The sequence below is a fragment of the Gopherus flavomarginatus genome, chromosome 2 (genome assembly GCF_025201925.1).
Source record: "Gopherus flavomarginatus isolate rGopFla2 chromosome 2, rGopFla2.mat.asm, whole genome shotgun sequence".
Taxonomy (NCBI): Eukaryota; Metazoa; Chordata; order Testudines; family Testudinidae; genus Gopherus; species Gopherus flavomarginatus.
This window is the reverse complement of record NC_066618.1, coordinates 15,065,117-15,088,091: the sequence shown is the minus strand read 5'-3', so window position 1 is coordinate 15,088,091 and position 22,975 is coordinate 15,065,117. Positions and strand designations below refer to the sequence as shown.

At 44.5% G+C, this 22,975-nt stretch overlaps 1 protein-coding gene across 3 annotated transcripts in view; it reads right to left on the bottom strand.

The window, feature by feature from the left end:
- The window catches only part of LOC127045478 (sodium channel protein type 5 subunit alpha-like), a 365,137-nt gene that overhangs the window by 230,322 nt on the left and 111,840 nt on the right, over positions 1–22,975 (bottom strand). For all 3 annotated transcript variants that reach the window (XM_050941520.1, XM_050941519.1, XM_050941518.1), the window contains one exon: positions 8,534–8,597. In XM_050941520.1, the coding sequence (XP_050797477.1) occupies positions 8,534–8,597 (64 nt within the window). The remainder of the gene's footprint in view (positions 1–8,533; positions 8,598–22,975) is intronic.

Here is a 22,975-nt window from a genome sequence, read left to right as displayed (position 1 = left end):
CCTTAGACTGTGGACTTGGCTTGGTCCTCTGAAGGGATGTAGGTGATGGGGTTGTTTTCGTTGAGGGTGAACCACTTTCGCTGGTGCACAGGCATAGGGATTATTCCAGGCTATGGCTGAGCGCTCTTGGGAGGGGTTGTCTGCTGCTTCTGCCAGTTCAGACCCGCTGGCGCCCTCTGGCGTTGGGGTTGGAGATGGGTTTGCAAGCGCTGGCGTCAGTGCTGGCAATGGTTCTGGTGCTGGTTGCTTTTCCAGTTTCGGTTCTGGGACTGGATGCACTATGGCTGTTGCCATCGTTGGCAGGGGATCTGGGTCCACCACCTCTGTCTGGGTCTCTGGTAACACAGATGGGGCCCTTGTGGACAGCTCAGGAACAGGGATGGGTCTGGAAGCTTGCCTGGGTTGGCTGCGTGTAACCATTCCCACCCTCTTGGCCCGCTTCACCTGGTTGGCCAAGTTTTCCCCCAGTAGCATGGGGATGGGATAATTGTCATAGACTGCAAAAGTCCACATTCCTGACCAGCCCTTGTACTGGACAGGCAGTTCAGCTGTAGGCAAGTTTACAGATTTTGACATGAATGGGTAAATTGTCACTTAGGACTCTGGGTTGATGAATTTGGGGTCCACTAAGGATTGGTGGATAGCTGACACTTGTGCCCCCGTGTCTCTCCACGCGATAACCTTCTTTCCGCCCACTCTCAAGGTTACCCTTCACTCCGAGGGTATTTGAGAGGCATCTGGGCCTGGGGACCTTTGGTGTGTTGGTGGTGTAACGAACTGCACTCGGTTGGGGTTCTTGGGGCAGTTGGCCTTTATATGTCCCAGTTCATTACATTTAAAGCATCGTCCAGCTGACTGGTCACTGGGCCGAGGTGGGTTGCTGGAGACTGGTGAGGTGGGACAATAGGGTGTCTGGGGCTTTCCTTGGGTTGTAGGTGGGGTCTTGGGTTGCCCCCGTGATAGGGTTTATTTTCTGTTTGCCCTCTGTGATATTCGCTCCCCTTGCTAATAGCTTTTTTCTTTTCTGTCACTTCCACCCATCTGGCATCAATCTCCCCAGCCTCAGTTACAGTTTTGGGCTTCCCATCTAGGATGTACCTTTCTATTTCCTCAGGAACACCCTCTAAGAACTGTTCCATTTGCATTAGGAGGGACACCTCGTCCAGAGATTTAACATTTGCTCCTGATATCCAGGCATTCCAATTCTTTCCAATGTGGTAGGCGTGTCGGGTGAATGACACATCTGGTTTCCACCTTAGGGCTCTGAACTGCCGACGGGCATGCTCAGGTGTTAGCCCCATTTTGAATCTGGCCTTGGTTTGAAAAAGTTCATAAACGTTCATGTGTTCCTTAGGCATTTCAGCTGCCACCTCTGCTAAGGGTCCACTGAGCTGTGGCCTCAGCTCTATCATGTACTGGTCTGTAGAGATGTACCCAAGGCAGGCCCTTTCAAAATTTTCTAAGAAGGCCTCAGTGTCATGACCTGCCTTGTAGGTGGGGAATTTTCTGGGATGGGAAACAGTACCTGGAGAAGGGTTGTTAGGGTTGGCTGGAACATCTGGCTTAGCCTTTGCTAATTCCAGGGCCTGCTGGTGGGCCTCCCTTTGGATCTCCAGCTCTTTTTGTTTCATCTCCACCTCTTTTTCTTTCATCTCTATAGCTCTTCTGTGGGCAGCCTCTTTGGCTTTTTCTTCTGCGTCCAGCCTAGCCATTTGCTGTTTAACTGCTTTCCTGGCACTCATTTTTCTGCTTTCTTGTGCTGACCGCACCCCTCTGCAGCTCAGGCTGCTTGGTTAATAGAGATTTTCTAACTAGCTACGCCCAAGAGCTAGAAAGAAAGAAAACAATTCACTTGTAAATGCCTTTTGCTGGCTGTCTGCTGGCTCACAGCTTGAAGCCTCGGCTTACAATGACCCTTGTTAAAAAAACTTAACACTTCTGCCCTCAGGCTGCTTTCCAAGCAGCTAGAAAGGAGAGAAAAAAAAATCCTACTGGCTTTTGGTTTTTAAACACAATCCCACCACTGTTCACCATGTCAAAGTTTTTTCCCCACTTTGAACTTTAGCATCCAAAAAGTGGGGACCTGCATGGTCACTCTTAAGCTTAATTTCCAGCTTAAATTTGGTACGCTGCCACCAGCCAAAAATATAGTGTTTGGCACACTTCCTGTTCCCCCAAAAACCTTCCCTGGGGAACCCAAGACTCAAACCCCTTGGATCTGAACACAAGAAGAAATTAGCCTTCCCTCCTTTTTTTCCCCCCAGACTTTCCCCTCCCTGGGTTACCCTGAGAGGCTACACTGATCCAAACTCCTTGGATCTTAAAACAAAGAGGAATTAACCTTCCCCCTCCTTTTCCCCCCACCAGTCCCTGGTGAGCTCAGACCCAATCCCCTTGGGTCTTAAAACAAGGGAAAAAATCAATCAGGTTCTTTAAAAAGGAAAGCTTTTAATTAAAGAAAGAGAAAGCAAAAATTATCTCTGTAAAATCAGGATGGAAAATGTTTACAGGGTACTCAGATTCATATAGCCTAGAGGGACTCCCCCCACCCCCGAGCCTGAGATTCAAAGTTACAGCAAACAGAGGTAAAAATCCTTCCAGCAAAAGGAAAAGCATTCACAAGTTGAAAGAAAACAAACATAAGACTAATCCGCCTTGCCTGGCTACTTACAAGTTTGAAACATGAAAGACTGATTCAGAAAGATTTGGAGAGTCTGGTTGCACGTCTGGTCCCTCTTTTTCCCAAGAGTGAACAACCCCCAAAACAAAAAGAACAAACAAAGACTTCCCTCCACCGTGATTTGAAAGTATCTTGTCCCCCGATTGGTCCTCTGGTCAGGTGTTAGCCAGGTTTACTGAGCTTCTTAACCCTTTACAGGTAAAAGAGACATTAACCCTCAACTATCTGTTTATGACAGGCTTATAAGAACATATTCAATCTATGAAATGTTTATAAGTTGCTGAATGCATTAATCTGACTCGCAATGTCTGCATTCTATGCTTTAAGAAAATATGTATGTTTTGCTTTATAACGTTGAAAATGTTTGCTCTAAACTTGTGAACTCAGGCAGGGGAATCATCTCCTCTCCACCCATCCAGAAGGACTATCAAAATCAGATGGGCCATCAGGGAATATCACAATACAATAGACTGGTTAATGGCCCTATCACACCTGAGAAATGCTATGCGCAAGGAAGCTTGTCCTGTAGATTTGGAAGCTGAAGGAAGGAAATAAAACAAAGCCACAGGATAATTTTCCATCTGTTTGAACTCTGACAGGACCAGAGACTCTGAACTGAAGTCAGAGATCCCCAGGGGCTGCCTCCTGGTCTGCCCTGAAAGACACTTTAAATTGACAGATCACTACAATGCTGTCACTCTTAGGATTTAGAGAGTAACTTATGTGTGTATATGTTTGCTTGTTTTAACCCTTAAATAACTCTTATCTCTTTTTCCTAGTTAATAAACCTTTAGATAGTTTATTACAGGATTGGCTAGAGGCATTGTCTTTGATGTAAGATCTAGGGTACCAGTCCATCTGGGCTAAGTGACTGGTCCCTTGGGACTGAAAGAAACCTGAATGCGGTGTGATTTTTGGTGTAAGTGATCATTTATCACAAAGTTCAGTTTGTCTGGGTTGCAAGACGGACTAGGGAGTCTAAGGGGACTGTCTGTGATTCCATGGTAAGACTGGTAGAGTGATCCAGAAGCTCACATTTGTAACTGGCTTGGTGAAATCTAATCATAGACCACACCACCAGTCTGGAGTGTCTGCCCTTGTTTCTGACAGTCTGACCTGAAGTAGGAACTCACAGTCATGAGCCACTCCAGACAGCATGACAGTAATGATCACTCATTACCCTAATACACCAAGTCTCCCGTGTCCCTTTGCTGGAATCTCTTCTCCTTCCATCTCAAGTTCAAGTTTCCGGTCCTCTACCTCCACGAGTCTCTGCATCACCTGCATCCCTGTTCTCATTTCCATTTATTCTCATCTTATTCACTCCACTGCTCCCAATCCTGCCTGCTAGCACCCTCTGTATCATTCTCCACTCTGTTCTGTTTACCTCCTTCCAGGGTTGGAAGACTTCCTTGACCAGGACATCAATCAACCTCCCTTTCCTCATTCAAATCCCTCCTTAAAATGTACGCCTTCCATGGGATCTTTAAAAGATAAGCCAGCTGTGTGGGCGCACATGTCTATTTTGAGGGATGGCTGGTGATTCATGCCCAGCTCTTGGTCATACTGTCATTCACTCACTCACTCATGCCTGTCACCCCAATCGGGGTATGGGCCGCCAACAACAGATCTCCAGAGTCCTCTATCCTGGGCCACGTAGACTGTGTTAATATCTACAGTCTGGCTGCTGAACAGGTAGTATGCAGTACCACCTGCTGCCACTAAGAAACTCAGAGGTTTGGAGGAAGTGTAGCCCCACTACAAGGTTCCAGTACACACAATACCACCAGAGGTGCTGAAACAGCTTTTAGCCTGTCATTATGACTAAGAGCTTCCATATCTTTGATCCATTTGCCGGATCTTTTCTGACCCTCTTAAAATAAGGTGCTTAAAACTGGATGCAATATCATAGATTTAGAGAACAGAATAAAAAGACTCTCTATATTTTAAATAGTTAACCTCTTTAGCAATCAGAAAAGCTGTTTTTGTCCCTATTATTTTAATCAGAAATGGGATACAAAAGCTGTAATTGTAAAGTGGAACCAATTTGGATATTTCTGAAGGTCGCCATATTTTGAAAATCAAACACAAGAGTGTTTTTGCAGATCTATGTTTAAGGTTGTGAATTAGTCACACAACAGGAAAAGTATTCTTAAAAAAAATCATGGTGATGTCACTACTCCCAACTTCTGACTCGATGACACATGCTTATTTCTCAGAGGGGAGGATTTTTTTTTCTCCAGTAACTAAGTGCTCTGAATGCATTTGTCATGAAACACTGAACAAGTGTCACTGACATTCACTCTGAGAGGAACAGCTTTGATCTCATCCACACTCATTTGAGAGAGACAAGGTGGATGAGATAATATCTTTTATTGGACCAATTTCTGCTGGTGGAAGAGACAGAGACAACAGAAGTTGGTACACTAAAAGATATTATCTCACCCACCTTGTCTTTGTTATGTCCTGGGACCAACATGGCTATAACAATAATGCAAAAAACAATGGAAGATCCATGTTCATTTGACTTTTCACTCCAACACTTTTCCCAACACTAAACCTGGTTTCCACTTCACTGTTATTCCTGGTAAGACAGCAAATTCTGCTTGGTACAACAATATATCTGGAACAAGCATTCTGTAGTTAGTTTAAAAAAAAACCCATGTGTTTGAATTGATTAAATAAAAAAGGGGGCATTTCAGGTGTCCTGAAGAAAGTTTCTGGAACATATAGTTATTTTAATATATCCCACCATGTCTCCATGACTTTTAAAACAGAATAAATGAAATATAGGGCTGGAAAGGACCTCAAAAGGTAATCAAGTCCAGCCCCCTGCACTGTGGCAGAACCAAGTAAATCTACACCATCTCTGACAGGTGTTTGTCTAATCGGTTTCTAAAAATCTCCAGTGATGGGGATTCCACAACCTCCCTTGAAGCCTATTCCAGAGCTTACTTACCTTTATAGTTCAAATGTTTTTCCTAATATCTAATCTAAATTGTCCTTGCAGCAGACTGAGTCCACTATTTCTTGTTCTATCCTCAATAGATGTGGAGAACTGAACAGCATCCTCTTTATAACATTCCTTAACCTATTTGAAGATTTTTCTCAGGTGCCCTCTCAGTCTTCTTTTCTGAAAACTAAACATGCCCAGCTTCTTTCAACCTTTCCTCACAGGTCAGGTTTTCTAAACCTTTTATCATTTTTATTGCTGTCCTCTGGACTTTCTCTAATTTGTCCACATCTGGCATCCAAAACTGGACATAGTACTCAAAATGAGGCCTTACTAGTGCTGAGTAAAGCAGGAAAGTTACTTCTTCTGTCTTACAAAGGACAGAAGCTCTCCTGCTGACATAGCGCTGTCCACAGCGGCACTTAAAGGAGGGTGGCTAACTCACACATAACTTTTATCAACTTAAGCTGTAGCGTAGCCATAGCCTAAGTCCCACTTGTGAACCTAGCTGAAAGTGTGTCAGCTCCCAGGCCAGAAGGTATGGCAGACTGCAGCTGGTGTGTCCCCTGGAAGGATTAAACACCATGACCAGGTCACTTTCAGGCCCTTCCCACAGTTTATTAATCCAAACAAAAGTCACACACACACACAAAGCTATTCCCCTGACCAACACAATCTGCAGGAGCCTTTCACTCTCCTCCAGGGCCTGTTACAGGAACCAGCCTCCCTCCTGCAGCTTCCGTCCAACTAGGATGGTTGCTCACGTTACCAAAATACTGGACATTCTGGCACTTCTGGGAATGACCCTTGCTGGCATGACATTGGATGCACGGTGTGTGAGGTCATGCAACACAGGGGACACCAGTTTCAAGAGTGCACCGCACGCGAAGTCAAGCTGGTGGGGGAGGAGTAGGATGCTATTCAAAATGGTGTCCCCCATCCAATACTAGACAAAAGTATGTCCAGTTACTAGACAGAGGACAAACCAGCCAAAAAGAGGACTTTCCAGGATATAACTGGGTGAGAGCCCTCCCCACATTCAGCTGAGCTCTCTCAGCCCTTTATAAGCATCATCTGAACCCTGTGCAACTGGGTCCAATAATCAAACAGGGCCGCCTGGCTGCAGGCTCACAGACCCTTAAAGGAACTGACTACCCTGAACCAGACACTAAATTCAAACTCGGGGCCAAAGGGAGGAAACCAAATCCAGCATCCCCAACCTTTTCTAAATCATGACTTCCTGATCCCCATTTTCTCCAGCAGTGATTGCTTCCCCTCAGCCTCAATGGCATTATGGAACTAAGGTCTGGGCCCTAGGTATCCTGCTGCCAGCCAGGACTCAAATCCACATATCAGTGGGACCTGTGTTTAAACTACCACTGCTTGGAGGGCCTCCGGGGACTACTAAGTCCTGGGACCTCCTAGAAAATTCCCCTATAGCCTTAGAGTCCAGCCTGAGTTTGGACTAATGCAGTGTATTACTATCATCCAGGTTTATTTACTGAGTGCTGACGTTGTACCTTTCCTGAAACAAATGTTGAGGAAGGCATGGCCCTCTGCCCTGGGAGCTTACAGTCTAAATCAGCCTGGCAATACAGATCAGACATACAAGACATGCAGGAGGAAGGCTGACACATCCAGTTATCCTTTGTGTGCATGTAAATACAGATATAGACAGTGGCAGGCGGAAAAAGTGCTTCTCTCTCTGGTGCTCTTTATTGTTTTATCCTATCCTGACCTCTTCTTTCTCTCTGCCTTTCCCTACATTGCAGCCTAGATTTTACCTTCCTATCTCCTTCTATCTTCCCCTAACAACACATCCTCCTTCAGACAAACTAGAGTTCCTGCCAATCACATCTCCATTCTCATCATTCATCCACACTCAACTGTCCCAACTCAGTCCACCCCAACCCTCTCATCTCCCTCTCAACCAGGCCCAAAGCCTCTCTTCTCACCCACCTACCAATCTCAGAATTCTCTCTCCCTCTTAACTCAAAAACAAGCCTCCTCACTCTGAGATCCCCCTTCTTCCTTCCTACCCAACTTCCTGCAGCTCACAATCCCTCAAGGGCCTAAAACCCTCTCCCTTCCCATCATAGGCCCTTCTCTTCACCTCACAGCTTAACCTCCTTTCAAATCCTCTCAGGCTCACAAGAACCACCTACTCCCCAGGTAAAATCCCTCCATCACAACACCACCTTCCAGTGAGCCTGGAGAATCAGGATCAAAAACAGTTGAGAAGGACTATGTGTACAGTTGATGAGTATGTGAAGGAAGGCTTCTACCCTGCCTCTCTGCAGCTAACCTAAATCTGCATCTCAAGAGGCCTATATTTCCTGCTCCTTCTGCTGCCTACAGAGGTTTGAGAAACTGGAATACATACCTTCTACACCTGCATTACATGCACATGAAGCTCAAAGATTAACAAAGTGTCTTTGCATGTCCAAAACATCTTGGTTTCAGTACTGGCCAAAGGTTTGAATTTATTATTCTGTTCTTCTTCCTCTGCTAGAAATACTGAAATTAATGATCAGTCTATTTCCCCATTCTACTTTTCTGCTTCCTTCTTCACCTTTCCTGTAAACTACTATCCACTCAGCCAAAATGTTACTGAGTACCAAGCACTTTTTTGAGGAGAAAATTAAACTGATTGAAAAGGGAGTTTGTAATAAGGTCACTGAAGAATTCAGACCTCGATAAGCGAGACACGCCAACCTCTTTCCTCTGCTGTTTAGAAAATTTTATTATTATGTATGATATTGTCATTATCTTTGTTTCCATTATTACTGACACTGGGAAATTGAAATCCCTACTCCATGCCAGTTAGAAATGGACAGAACTGAACCAAAATGTGTCAAAGAAAGAAAAAAGAAGCAAAGATGTTTTTTAATTGCACTTACCCAGCATCTGAGCTGTTGCCACAGAGTAGTGCATCCGAAGTGCCATTTTTTATGAAGTAGTTTTCTGCCACAAAAGTGAAGGAATCATGAATTGACAACCTGCTTTCTAACAAGCACATTCCCATATTAATACAATCTCTGAAAATTATCCACCAAACAGCATATATAGTTACAGTAATCTGGGTATTTGAGGAATAAAAGGTTTTGTTTGATTGACTGAATTTAATTTTCAGGAAGAAACATACTTCAGTTCTTGTAGAATCAGTTGTAAAAATTAAAATGTATAATTTTAATGCTTCTTAGCTATTGCTATCAGTATTTAAAATTCATTAGTAGCCTTTGTTCAACACAAAGAAGACAAAATAAAAGGTAATAATAACATAATTAAAATACATCCTTTTAACATTCAAACAGATAACAAACAAGTCTGATATTAAAAGAAATAGGAATACAAGGGTAAGTTTATATATATATATATATATATATATATATATATGTTTTCAACAGTGGTTATTCTAAAAAAGCATAATTGGGGAAAAAATTAAGTGGCTGTACAGAGCCTATCCCAATGAGGCCCTGATCTCTGATCAGTGTTAAATAATAACAGATGCTTTCCAGAAGCAGGTGAAAGTGGATTGAGATGATTTTCAACAAGGAGCAAGGTGCATATCCTACTTAGCCTACATGCATACCCTACATACTTTACATATCCTAGATCCTATAGCAAAGGAGTAATTCCCTGTTGACTTAACACATGAAGGGGAGAGCCCTACACAGCAGGTGTTGTGTGAGCAGAGATGCCCTCCCAGATGATGCTCAAAGAGGTCTCCATTGCAGTCTTAACCTAAATTGTTAATGGTTTTAGAAACCAAGTGTTCTAGCTTATTAATCCTGGGGGTATTAAGTGCCAAAAAAATTAAAAATTCTTTGCACCATCTCTTAAAAATCTGCATATTTTATTTGTCAAAACAACACAATATAATCACACCAGTTTCAATTATTTTGGTAATTTATTTCAAAATACCTGTCAGCAAGTATGTCTGTACCAATACAGACAACAAAAAAGACTGAGGAAATGTTTTTGATAAATAGCTTCCTTACTAGGCATATTAATACAGAACTTTGAGTAACAATTCATTTAAACTACAATACAGAAATGCATTTCCCACACCTGTCAGAAACAGTGCAAAGGCTTGGGGAAGTCAGGGGTAATGGAGTTGCTGAGGGAGAGGGAAGTAATTGCTGGGAAGCAGCCTGGGTGTGAACATGCAGGGTTATTGGGTGTGAGTGGGAGAAGTACAGAAGGGTTTTTTTGCAGGGGGAGGGAGGGATTGTTAGGGAGCCTCCTCCATGCAGACCCTGGCTGACCCCTAGCCTCTTTCAGTCAGGCAAATCTGCCCCTGTCCCCATGTGTCCCTGCATCCCCTGTCCCCATGTGTCCCTGCACCCCTACTCAGCCACCCTGCCACCATCGCCATGTGCCCCTGCACCCTCACTCAGCCAAGTTCCCCATCCGCCATGTGTCCCTGCACCCCACCCCCCGCGGCCATGCACCTCCACTCATCCAACCCTTTCCCCCCATTCCTATGTGTCTCTGCACCCCCACCCCCATTCATTCCTCACTCCAGTCTGTCCCCCTCACTAACCCCTTTGAACCCCAATCTGTGACAGCCGTCCAGAAGCCCCATGTGCCCCATGCTGTCTGTGCCCCCATATCCTCTGCCTCCTGACATGGCCCCACAGGCAGGGCACTCTGAGGAACCCAGATTCTTCTCTTTCTTATCCACAGCTGGGGCTGCTCCCGCCCAGGAGCAACTGCTTTCTGTTCTGGTGCCACAATAACCCCTGATGGGCAAAAGGTGTAACTGCAGCACTTCGCTGGCAGAATGTATTTTCTGCAGAGAAAAAAAAAATTCTGTACGGGACATGAATTCTGTGTGTGCACAATGGCGCAGATTTTGCCCAAGAGTAAAGGCGTATATAGGCAGACAATGCAAAGAATGCAGGGCTCAAGTCAGTGAGCAGATATACTGCTGCATTTCAAATAAGCTGCAAGCAATGAAAAGGCCTGTTCTGATTACTGCTAGGAGGAAATTACAATCAGTGAACCTTGTGGTCATGAGGTCATTTGTTGGTTTTCACAAGTTAACATAGGATAAATAATGACAAACACTGCTCATACAGTGTGCTTTTGTACTTTGTTCGACACGTAGGGTTTTCTCTGGAAAGATCTTGGTCCAAAACACTGCCAAGATTTTTAACCTTGTTTACTACTACTGAACAATCCTCTCAACATATATTGCCCTGGCATACATCTAGGGTAGTGAGCACACATAAGGAGACCACATAATAAGAGAAAAACAGCATACTGATGGTGCTTTGCACTCTGTTAAGGAATTATATCAGTGCATTTAGGTGCTGAACAACATGGAGAAAATGATAAACTTGGAGGGTTGTCACTTCTTATAGATTTTAAGGCTAGATGGAACCATTATGATCCTCTAATCTGACCTCCTGCATAACGCACCCAGTGATTCCTGCATCAGGCCCATAATTTATGGTTGAGCTAGAGGATATCTTATAGAAAGACATCCAATCTTGACCTGAAGTCTGCAAATGATGGAGAATTCACCAAAACTGTGAGCAAGTTGCTCCAATGGCTAATTACCCTCTCAGTTTAAAACCTGCACCTTATTTTTAGTCTGAATTTGTCTAGCCTCAGCTTCCAGCCCTTGGATCTCATTTCAAATCCTTTGGTGATGATGCACAATTACTCCTCACCACTGCTTGAGTTCTGTGTCCTTCACTGACTGGAGCCACTGGCATGAAGTTTCAGTCCCTTTTACATTGATGCAACAACCTATGGTCAACTGAATCAAAAAGCTGATACAGAACATAAGAACATAAGAACGGTCGTACTGGGTCAGACGAAAGGTCCATCTAGCCCAGTATCTATCTACTGACAGTGGCCAATGCCAGGTGCCCCAGAGGGAGTGAAGCTAACAGGCAATGATCAAGTGATCTCTCTCCTGCCATTCATCTCCATCCTCTGATGAATAGAGGCTAGGGACACCATTCTTTACCCTTCCTGGCTAATAGCCATTTATGGACTTAGCCACCATGAATTTATCCAGTTCCCTTTTAAACATTGTTATAGTCCCAGCCTTCACAAACTTCTCAGGTAAGGAGTTCCACAAGTTGACTGTGTATTGTGTGTAGAAGAACTTCCTTTTATTTGTTTTAAACCTGCTACCTATTCATTTCATTTGGTGACCCCTAGTTCTTCTATTATGGGAATAAGTAAATAACTTTTCCTTATCCACTTTCTCCACATCATTCATGATTTTATATACCTCTATCATGTCCTGCCTTAGTCTCCTCTTTTCCAAGCTGAAGAGGCCTAGCCTCTTTAATCTTTCCTCATATGGGACCCTCTCCAAACCCCTAATCATTTTAGTTGCCCTTTTCTGAACCTTTTCTAGTGCCAGTATATCTTTTTTGAGGTGAGGAGACCATATCTGTACACAGTATTCGAGATGTGGGAGTAACATGGATTTATATAAGGGCAACAAGATATTCTCAGTCTTATTCTCTATCCCCTTTTTAATGATTCCTAACATCCTGTTTGCTTTTTTGACTGCCTCTGCGCACTGCGTGGACATCGTCAGAGAACTATCCACTATGATGCCAAGATCTTTTTGCTGAGTCGTTGTAGCTAAATTAGCCCCCATCATATTGTATGTATAGTTGGAGTTATTTTTTCAATGTGCATTACTTTACATTTATCCACATTAAATTTCATTTGCCATTTTGTTGCCCAATCACTTAGTTTTGTGAGATCTTTTTGAAGCTCTTCACAATCTGCTTTGGTCTTAAATCTCTTGAGTAGTTTAGTATCAGAGTAGAAAGAACAAGAGCACAGGACTGAGTAAGAACAAGAGAGACAGAATGTGTAAAAAGAAGTCGCAGTGTTCAGGATGAGTTTTAAAATCCCAGGAGTACACATATGATCTGTCATCTGCTGTTGACTTAAACATTTACATTCCTAAAACAGACAGGATGCTAAGTCGCAAAGAGCTTTATTGGAATGCATCGGAGAGAATCAGTACTGAGGCACTGCTGGTGGAAGGTATCTAAGCAATGGAGGATAGTCTGCACTGTAAGAGTGACAGTTACCATGCCAGGTTTTAATTTAAAGGGGATGAATAGCTGATTCCCCGGTGATAATACTATAACCCCCCTCCCTTCAATTATCACTGAAGAACAAAACTGCTGTATTATCACAAGCTCACACACTGGGCACCTCATCACTCAAAGGAAGTTGGTTTGGTCTTCTGCCTAAAAGTGTATCTATACAGCACGCCACTGGTGCTGGCATGTGGGGTACATTTTGCTACATGCTTCATTGAAAGGTGGGCTCCACCCACAATGCAGTGTGTAGCTCCATGCCACAGTGAAAGGCTCTGGCAGAAGGAAGGCAGTGGAGAAAGGCTCTGGCAGCTCCCCATTGCTGGAGTCTTTTCCTGGGGTGGGTAAAGGCTCTGGCAGCTCCCTGCAGCAGGAAAAGGCTCCAGCAGTGGGGAAGCAGTGTAGACAGGGGAGGCACTACTTGGACACATAGAGAACCATGTAGGGTACATGCCTCTATGGATCTGGCATGTCTGTACTCTACTTGCCTAAGCAGAACCTCCCCAGCTACACAGCTATTTATAGCTGTGGTACGGGTGCGTGCAGTGCATGTACTGTACATGTCACCATACATTCTGTGCAGTGTAGACATATTCTAATGTGCTGGGGAAACAGAGATCTTTGAGAAGCAATCATCATTGTTGTTTGAAGAACAGAACCCCTTTCGTAACACTACAGACCATGCTCCACTGCACCCTTATGCCTCACCTTTTCCTCACTTGATTGTATCATTAACATGCACAGTCAGTGCAACACAGTACTATTTAAATTCAGCACATTTTACCTCTGAAATGTAGAAATGGTCAAAAATTAGTAAGTCTGTTTTATGGAAAATGTTGACAATTGTTTCATTTTCTTTAAATTTTTTACTTCTTATTTTACAATGAACTTTTTTGTTTGTTTTTCTGATTTCTGATTCCCCTCCCCTCTATTTCTGAAAAAAGCCATTGTGTGTCAAAGAGAAGTTTTAAATAAAAATCTATGGCCAGATCTACTAAAAGGTATAGTGTATTTAAAGGTTTACGTGTAACCTGCCATGCACTTTTATCTAAACACATGTATATATATGTGTTTCTAAAGGAGTATAAAAGAACAAGATAAGCATCTTGCCATATTAAAACAATGAACAAAAGGGCGTAACAAGAATGGCCCCAGATCAATTGAAATGTATATGAATTATTTACTTTGATGGTACTGGAATACTTTCTCTGTTTTTCAAAAATATCAAAAATCTGCAATGAGTACTCAGCAGTCAGAAATTAAAGAGCCTAAGCACTTATTTTCAACAAGGTTACAGTGCATTTACATTTGCATGCATACCAGAATTCAGCCACATAAACACACAATACACCAATAAGGCTGGCCAGAAAAAAAATTCAGTTCTGCAAAAAATTTTTTTTTGAGGTTTCACAACTTGTTTTTGTTCCACATCAGATCCCAAATGAGCAACCTGAAAATTCTGTGAAGAAACATATGAGACAGATCTACCCTACAACAGCTGATAGCCCAGTGGTTAGGGAACTCACCTAGGAAGTGGAATACCCAAGGTCCCTATTCTGCCTAATTTGGAGCAAGGACTTGAACCTGCATCTCCTGTCCCAAGTGAGTGTCTTAACCGCTGGACTGTTGGCTATTCTGCAGTGAATGTCTCCTTCTCTGGCTTTGACCATAAATTCCAACCTGGACTTGAAAAAACCTTCAGACTAAAGTTGTCCTGAAACCAATGCATTCGTGCAAAAAGTTCTGGTTCCACAAATCAGCATTTTCAACAAAACAAACAAAAAACTCTGACCAGTTTTACATACCATGACCCAATTTTATATAAGAACATAAGAATGGCCATACTGAGTCAGATCAATGGTCCAGCAAGTCCAGTATCCCGTCTTCCAACACTGGCCTGTGCCAGATGCTTCAGAGGGAATGAATAAAACAGGGCAATTATTGAGTGGTTCATTCTGTGTCATACAAGTCCCAGCTTCTGACAGTCAGAGGCTTAAGGACACCGAGGGCATGGGATTACATCCTCCATGAAATTATCTAATTATTTTTTAACACAGTTATAATTTTGGCCTTCATCACATCCCCTGGCAACGAATTCCACAGATTGACTGAGCATTCTGTGAAAAACTACTTCCTTATGTTAGTTTTAAACCTGCTGTCTATTCATTTCACTGGATGACCACAGGTTCATGGATGATGTGATGAGGTAAATAACACTTCCTTATTCACTTTCTCCAAACCATTCATGATTTTATAGACCTCTATCATGTCCTCACAGTCATCTCTTTTCTAAGCACCAATCTTTTTAATCGTTCCTCATATGGAAGCTGTCCCACACCCCTTATTTTTGTTGCCCTTCTCTGTATCTTTTCCAAATCTAATATATATATTTTTAAGATAGGGTGACCAGAACTGCATGCAGTATTCAAGATATGAGCATACCATGGATTCATATAGTGGCATTATATTTTCTGTCTTATTATCTATCCTTTTTGTAATGGTTCCTAAAATTCTGTTAGCTTTTTTGACTGCTGCTGAACATCGAGCAGATGTTTTCAGAGAACTGTCCTTGACAATTCCAATATCTCTTTCTTGAATAGTAACAGCTAATTTAGAACCCATCATTTTGTTTGTATAGTTGGGATTATATTTTCCAGTGTGCATTATTTTGCATTTAACAACACTGAATTTCATCTTCCATTTTGTTGCCCAGTTACCCAGTTTTGTGACATCCCTTGGTAACTCTTTGCAGTCAGCTTTGAACTTAGATATCTTGCGTAATTTTGAATTGTCTGCAAATTTTGGCACCTCCCTATTCACCTCCTTTTCCAAATAATTTATGAATATGTTGAACAGCACAGGTCTTTGGGGGACTCCGCTATTAACCTCTATCCACTGTGAAAACTGATCATTTATTTCCACTGTTTGTTTCCTATCTTTTAACCAGTTACTGATCAATGAGATGACCTTCCCTCTTGTCTCATCCGTGCTTATTTTGCTTAAAAGCCTTTGGTGAGGTATCTTGTCAAAGGCTTGTTGAAAGTCCAAGTACACTACATTGACTGGATCACTTTGATCCACATGCCTGTTGAGTCTCTCAAACACTCCTAATAGATTAGGGAGGTATGATTTTCCTTTACAAAAGCAACATTGACTCTTCTCCAATATATTGTGTTCATCTATATGTCTGATAATTCTGTTCTTTATTATAGTTTCAACTAGTTCGCCTGACGGTAGGCTTATCAACTGTAATTGTCAGCATTGCCTCTGGAGCTTTTTAAAAAAAATCAGTGTTACATCTAGCACAGAGGCGGATTTAAGCGATAGGTTACATACCATAATTAGAAGTTCTGAAATTTCATATCTAAGTTCCTTCAGAATTCTTGGGTGAATATCATCTGGTCCTGGTGATGTATTGTTTAATTTATCAATTTGCTCCAAAACCTCCTCTAATGACACCTCAGTCTGGGACTGTTCTTCAGATTTGTCACCTACAAAGAATATTCTGCAGCAAAGACTGATGCAAAGAATTCATTTAGTTTCTCTGCAATGGCCTCATCTTCCTTGAGCATTCCTTTAGAACCTTGATCATCCAACAGCTCCACTGATTATTTGGCAAGCTTACTGATGTACTTAAAACAAATTTCTGATTGTTTTTGCTAGTTGCTATTCAATTTTTTGGTCTGCCTAATTATTCTTCTACACTGGAGTTACCAGAGTTTATGCTCTCTTCTATTTTCCTCACTAGGAGTTGACTTCCAATTTTTTTCCAATGCCTTTTTTCCTCTAACTGCCTCTTTTACTCTAATATTTAGCCATGGTGGGCTTCTTTGGTACTCCTCTCCCTCCCCCAAGGATGTTAAAATTTAATTACACTGTGGTTGCTATTGCTGAGTGGTTCAGCTATGTTCACCTCTTGAATCAGATCCTGCGCTTCACTTAAGACTAAATCAATTTTACCCTCTGTTGCAACACTGCAATTCCCATTAAGCGAGCATTCCAAGCCAGTGGGCCAGAATTGGGTATCTAGGGCTTGATTTTCAGAGGTGATAAACGGATGCAGAGTCTAATGAAACAAATTTGCACTGCAGATGCTTAGCAAGTCTGAAAATCGGGTAACTAGCCTTATAGTCCAAGCTACCAGCTAATCAGCCTATTATAGTCTAATGTATACATACACACTTATGTCAGTGGAGAACGACTATTTCTCTAATCTAGTCTTCTAACCTTTCTTTTCCCCCCTCAGCAGAAGCATTGGGTGTGATGGTGTTGACTGGAGCTCAGATGTCTGTCGATGTGACAGAAAGCTTATAAAGCAGAACAGTGTGACTGTGCAGGGAAGGAATGTTTGCTTTTCCTATCACAAGCAAGCGACCTCATAGAACCACAGCACAAAAGATAAAGGGTTAGATCCAGCTCTCAGTTACACCTATGCCAATGTGAAATAACTCGGTCCAGTGGAGTTCTGGGTTGACACAGGTGTAACTAAGATAAGAATATACCAGAGCAGGCCACAATTATTACAATAAGAGTTTCTTCTCTCCATGTTTTTACTGACCAGGGTCCAGTGTCATATTTGTATGCAGCCATAAACCAATAACTGTCAACTTACTTTGTTCTCTGAGTCCTTAATAGGAACCATCTTTCCTTTTCTCTGCTGTAGGCAACTACCAGCTACATCCACTGTCAGAAAGAAATGTGATAAGATGGAATAAATTCCAAAAGAGAGCCCTACCACCAGCTGAGAGAAAGGTACATTCCCTTAGGCTGCATGAGTTCCCAGCATCTGGCCCACACCATCTCCAGTAAAACACAAGAGAATGACGTGCATCCTCATCTGGCTCCCACTCTCATAGACTTTAGTGAGAGCAGGACTGGGCCCATGATTAATTCAGCAACAATACCAAAGAACAGTTAGTGTTGCATACAGGTCTGCCCAGAGGATTCAGGAGGCCTGGGGCAAAGCAATTTTGGGGGGCCCCTTCCATGAAAAAAAATTGCAATGCTATAGAATACTATATTATTGTGGGGGCCCCTGTGGGGCCCAGGGCTGGGGCAAATTGCCCCCCTTTCCCCTCCCCCACCCCCCGGGCAGCCCTGGTTGCATATTGTGTGGGATGCCTCCCCCTTCTCAGAATTAGGGATTCACAGGAGTTAGAGATGCAAAGAAGCTATTAGGTCTCCAGGTCCATCTCCCTGCCAAAGCAGGACAGGATACATTTAGTAATGTTTCTGCAAATCCAGCTTTAAATGCCTCAAGTAACAGAGTTTCTATTGTTTCCTTTGGGAGATTCACAGACCATTACATCTCAGCCAGGAAGTTTCTCCTGATATTCACCTTACTTGTTCTTTTTTCTTCATTTCACTCTATTACTCTTGGTCATACACTTTGCATTATTATCCTAAATCATTCCATTCTCTCTTTCCTATTTGCATCCTTGCTCATAGATTGTTATAACATCCCATCTTCCCCTTAGTTGTTGCTTAGCCAGCTGTCCACATTTTACTTCTAATTTTTCTATATTCCTGCTTATTTTAGGATGAACTGTCAGCAAAACCAATTGCTAACGTTGTTTAATGCTTTCCATTATAAGCTCCTGTTTTCAAATGCTTATCATTTTTCTGGGCTTTAATCATTTGGGTTCAAATTTTCCATGCTGAGTCATTGCTTCACGCTGAATACTTTGGAAAGCATCAGCCGGAGCAGTTCAGGATTTCCAAGAACAAGGTTAGGGAAATATAGGTTGTTTTGCCAACATTTATATCTTTGGTTTTTCCATAACATCCCTCAGATTAGTATCTAAGTGCCAGTGGACAGATAACTAACTACACAGTTTTATTCTTTTCATTTACCTATCTATTATATACAAAAATGCGGTGCATTAAAATTGCATTAAAAGAACATTAAGGTTGCAAAATCAGGAATTATGCCAAATTATGGTTACCAATATTTAAGGGAAACCTAAGCCAGGAATAGGACCCAGCTCCAGGGCCGCCCAGAGGATTCCGGGGGCCTGGAGTCTTCAGCGGCAGGAGGCCCCAGCTTCGGCGGTAATTCAGCGGTGGGGGGGAAGTGCCCCAAAGACCCCACCGCCAAATTAGCACCAAAGCACAGCCTGGTCTTCGGTGGTAATTCGGCAGTGGGGGGTCCCTGCCATGGGTCTTCGGGACCCTTTGGCGGCGAGTCCCGGAATGGAAGAACCCCCCACCACTGAATTACCGCCAAAGACCGGGCTGCAATTCAGTGGCAATTCCGCCCCGGAGTGGAAGGACCCCCTGTCGCCGAAGACCTGGAGCGGAAGAAGCTCCGGGGACCCAGGCCCCATGAGCATTTTCCGGGGCCTCCAGAGCGAGTGAAGGACCCCGCACCAGGGGCCCCGAAAAACTCACCTGGGAGCCCCTGCGGGGCCCGGGGCCTGGGGCAAATTGCCCCACTTGCCCCCCCCCGGGTGGCCCTCCCTAGCTCGCTTGGGTCCCCATCCAGTGTCTTAACCCCAAGAAAACAAACTTCTCTTACAACCCTCTGCTTTAATCACTGTCCAAAGTGTACACTGAACGAGGCAGGGATCCTCTAGAGCAAACTGAATTGTAATGCATTATAATTCAGCCTTCTTGTGCATATGCATTAAGATTTCACAGGCAACCTTAATACTGGTATTTCCTGATTTTCAAGTGCTTGACTCTGCAACCTTAAAGTTGAACACAGGTCTTTTTTAAATGGAATTTCCTAGGATTTTTAAGATAGAAAACTGAAAAATCAGAAATTCCAGTATGTCACCATATTGAAATTCCAGCATATCACCAGGCATAGCCTGGATCCAGGACCTTTATAACTAGAGCACAGACCTCTACTACTTGCGCTTAAGGAGAAACTGTTAGCAGCACCAGGCTGTTATCCTCTGTGGAGCAGCTATCAGAGGATGATGCAACATACACTTATTTAATGGCTCACATAACTAATTGCTAGGTAGCAATAAGATGGGGGGAATTCAGATTCCTGGTCCTAGAGAGAAGAATGGTCTAGTTGTTTCAAATAGCCCAGAGATTTGGAACATTCAGTCTGAAAGGCTGGGTGACTAAACAGATGAGACTCGATTCTGCCATCAGGAATGGCAACATGCAAAAGCCAGCAAGAGAACACTTCAATCTCCCTGGACATTCTATAACAGATTTAAAAGTAGCCATCCTTCAACAAAAAAATGTCAAAAACAGACTTCAAAGAGAAACTGCAGAGCTACAATTCATTTGCAAATTTAACACCATTAATTTGGGCTTGAATAGTGACTGGGAGTGGCTGGCTCGCTACAAAAGCAACTCTCTCTCTCTTGGTATTGACACCTCCTCATCAGCTATTGGGCGTGGACCACATCCACCCTGACTGAATTGGTCCTGTCAACACTAGTTCTCTGCTTGTGAGGAAACTTCCTTCTCTTCAATACAATAATGCCCGCATCTGTAATTTTCACTCTATGCATCTGAAGAACTGGGTTTTTTACCCACAAAAGCTTATGCCAAAATAAATCTGTTAGTCTTTAAGGTGACACTGGACTCCTTGTTGTTTTTGTGGATACAAAAGCAGCAAAGAATCCTGTGGCACCTTATAGACTAACAGACGTTTTGGAGCATGAGCTTTCGTGGGTGAATGCCCACTTTGTCGGATGCAGACTAACATGGCTACTGCTCTGATAGCGATAGGGTATATTGCACAAGATCACTTCTGATAGAAGTGGAATCTCTTAGCTATCCACTTGGAAGAATGATCCTTGCCTGTTTCCTAAAGCAGGGAATAAGGCCTTGCTCTATATTAAGTGCTCTATCATAAAATTGCAGATTATTAGGGTTGGAAGGGACCTCAGGAGAGCATCTAGTCCAACCCCTTGCTCAAAGCAGGACCAATCCCCAAATGGCCCCCTCAAGGATTGAACTCACAAGCCGGGGTTTAACAGGCCAATGCTCAAACCACTGAGTTATCCCTCCCCCACAAGGGTGCAGCTTTATTAATACCAATCAGCGGCAGAGTTGAGCCTAGAACTCATAGCTCCCTCCTGCAGGGCTGCCAAGTATCACTCATCATTTAGCAGTGACACATTTGACAGTCCTGCCACTCATTCCCACAGCTCAGCCAGATTCTCACACACCCAGCTGAGCTGAGGGATGGCAGCAGACATTTGCCTGAAGGCCTGCCCTTCTGCCATCATGGCTGCTGTGGTGCCCGCAAAGTAGGAACTCCAGCTCCTCCTCTCCATGAGAAATCGATGGCAGCAACAGCACAAGGTGAAGGGCCTGGTATTGCTCTCAGCCGCCCTCCACCAGCCAATTGCAGCAGGCTCTCCCCAGCAAACCACCCCAGTCATTTCACCTCTATCAGCAGCTACCCAAAGAGGCCCCTGTCCTCCACAAACCCAAGCATTCACTGTCCCCACCCACCCCAAGGCCCTTAGCACCCACTGGTCCCTGCAGCCCCCTCACTCTCAATATTCTCTGCCCCCCAGCAACCACTGCCCAACTGCAGCTCCCTGATCACCAATAGCATCTATTCCCCAGCACCCACTGCCCCCCACATCCCCTTAATCTCCAGCAGCCTCTACCACTCACTCCCCTGCTAGCCCAGCACCACTGCCTCCCACAAGCTCTTAATCAGCAGCAGTCCATTACCTCCCCTCATCAGGCCTAGACCTCATTACTTCCTGCACACCTCCCAATCCTCACACAGACTCTACCCATCCCCGCCCACAGATCCTCCTAACCACCACAGGGCCTACTCCCAACACCTTCTGCCTCCCTGCATGCCCCTAACTACTAACAGCCTCAACCCCACCAGCCCCAGCACCCACTGCCCCTCCTGCAGCCTCCCAACCCCCAGCAGCCTCTACCCTCCGCCCCCCAAGCAGGTTCAGAACCCACTACAGTCCCCTAGTTCCCAGCAGCCTCCATTCCCGCCAGGCCCAATATTCCTCCCTCCCACATCTCCCCAACCACTGACAGCCTCTACCCCTTGCCAGCCCCAGCACCCACCATCCCCATGCAGTCCCCGTGCCCCCAGCAGCCTCTACCCCTTACCAGATTCAGCACCCACTATGCACTGTAGCCTTCCATCTCCCTAACTCCAACAGCCTCTGCCCCCACCAGCTCCAGCAACCACTGCCCCGCACATCCTCCTAACCACTGACAGTCTCACCCCAGCAGCCCGTCCCCCATATCCCTCAACCACTGACAGCCTCACCCCCAGCAGCCCCAGCATCCACTGCCCCCCACAGCCCACTAACTCCCAGCAGCCTCTACCTTCCCCTCCCACCTGACCCCTGCAGCTCTCTAATTCTCAGGTACCTTAGAGTTCACTACACCCTGGCAGCCTTCTAATCTCCAGCAGCCCCAGCACTCAGAGACCCCTGCAGCTCCCTAGGCCCCGTCAGCCTCTAACCTCAGCACCCACTCCCCCTGGCAGTTCCCCTAACTTCCAGAAGCTTCTAATCCTGCCCCCACATCAAAACCAGCATCCACTGCTCTGTCAGAAGCTCTCAAATCCCCAACTGGCCTAGTGTGCTCAACTCTCCAGACAGCTCCTGGCTTCTCAAGTTCCCTAGGCTCAAGTGCCCAAGAGCCCCAGCACTTCCTGCCTCCCTAGAAGTTCTGTTTCCCAAAAAGTCCTTATGCAAAATGGTACCAACAACTGTAGCAGGCACTCACTCAGCTACTCCCCAGTCACCCATGAGCACACTAAAAGCACTGCCAAGTTCTGTGCAGGTCATGTCGTACCCTTCCCATTGCTCAGAGCAGGATGTGTTAACCCAAATCTTAAATACACCTCTACCCCGATATCACGCGGTCCTCAGGAGACAATAAATCTCACCGCTTTATAGGTGAGACCGCAATACACCGAACCTGCTTTGGCTCCCCCTGTCCCTTGTTCTCAGACCACTCCTGCCAGAGACCCCTGTCCCTAATTACTCCCAGGACCCCACCCCCTAGCCAACCCCCCTGGTCCCTGTCCCCTGACTGCTCCGACCCCTTTCCACTCACCTGCGACAGGAAGCTGAGCCCCAGCCCACTCTGCTTTCCTTGTCCCAGCCCCAGCTGTGTCGCTGGAGGGGGTTGGGGAAAGGTCCCGCACTAACCTTCCCACCGCCAGTGAGTGCGGGGAGGTTGGGGGAAAGGATGCCCTCCGCACTCACTAGTGGTGAGAAGTGGATCGATGAAGCCGCAGCCCCAGTCCCAGCCCCGGCTGTGTCGCTGGTGGGGAGATTGGGGAAAGAT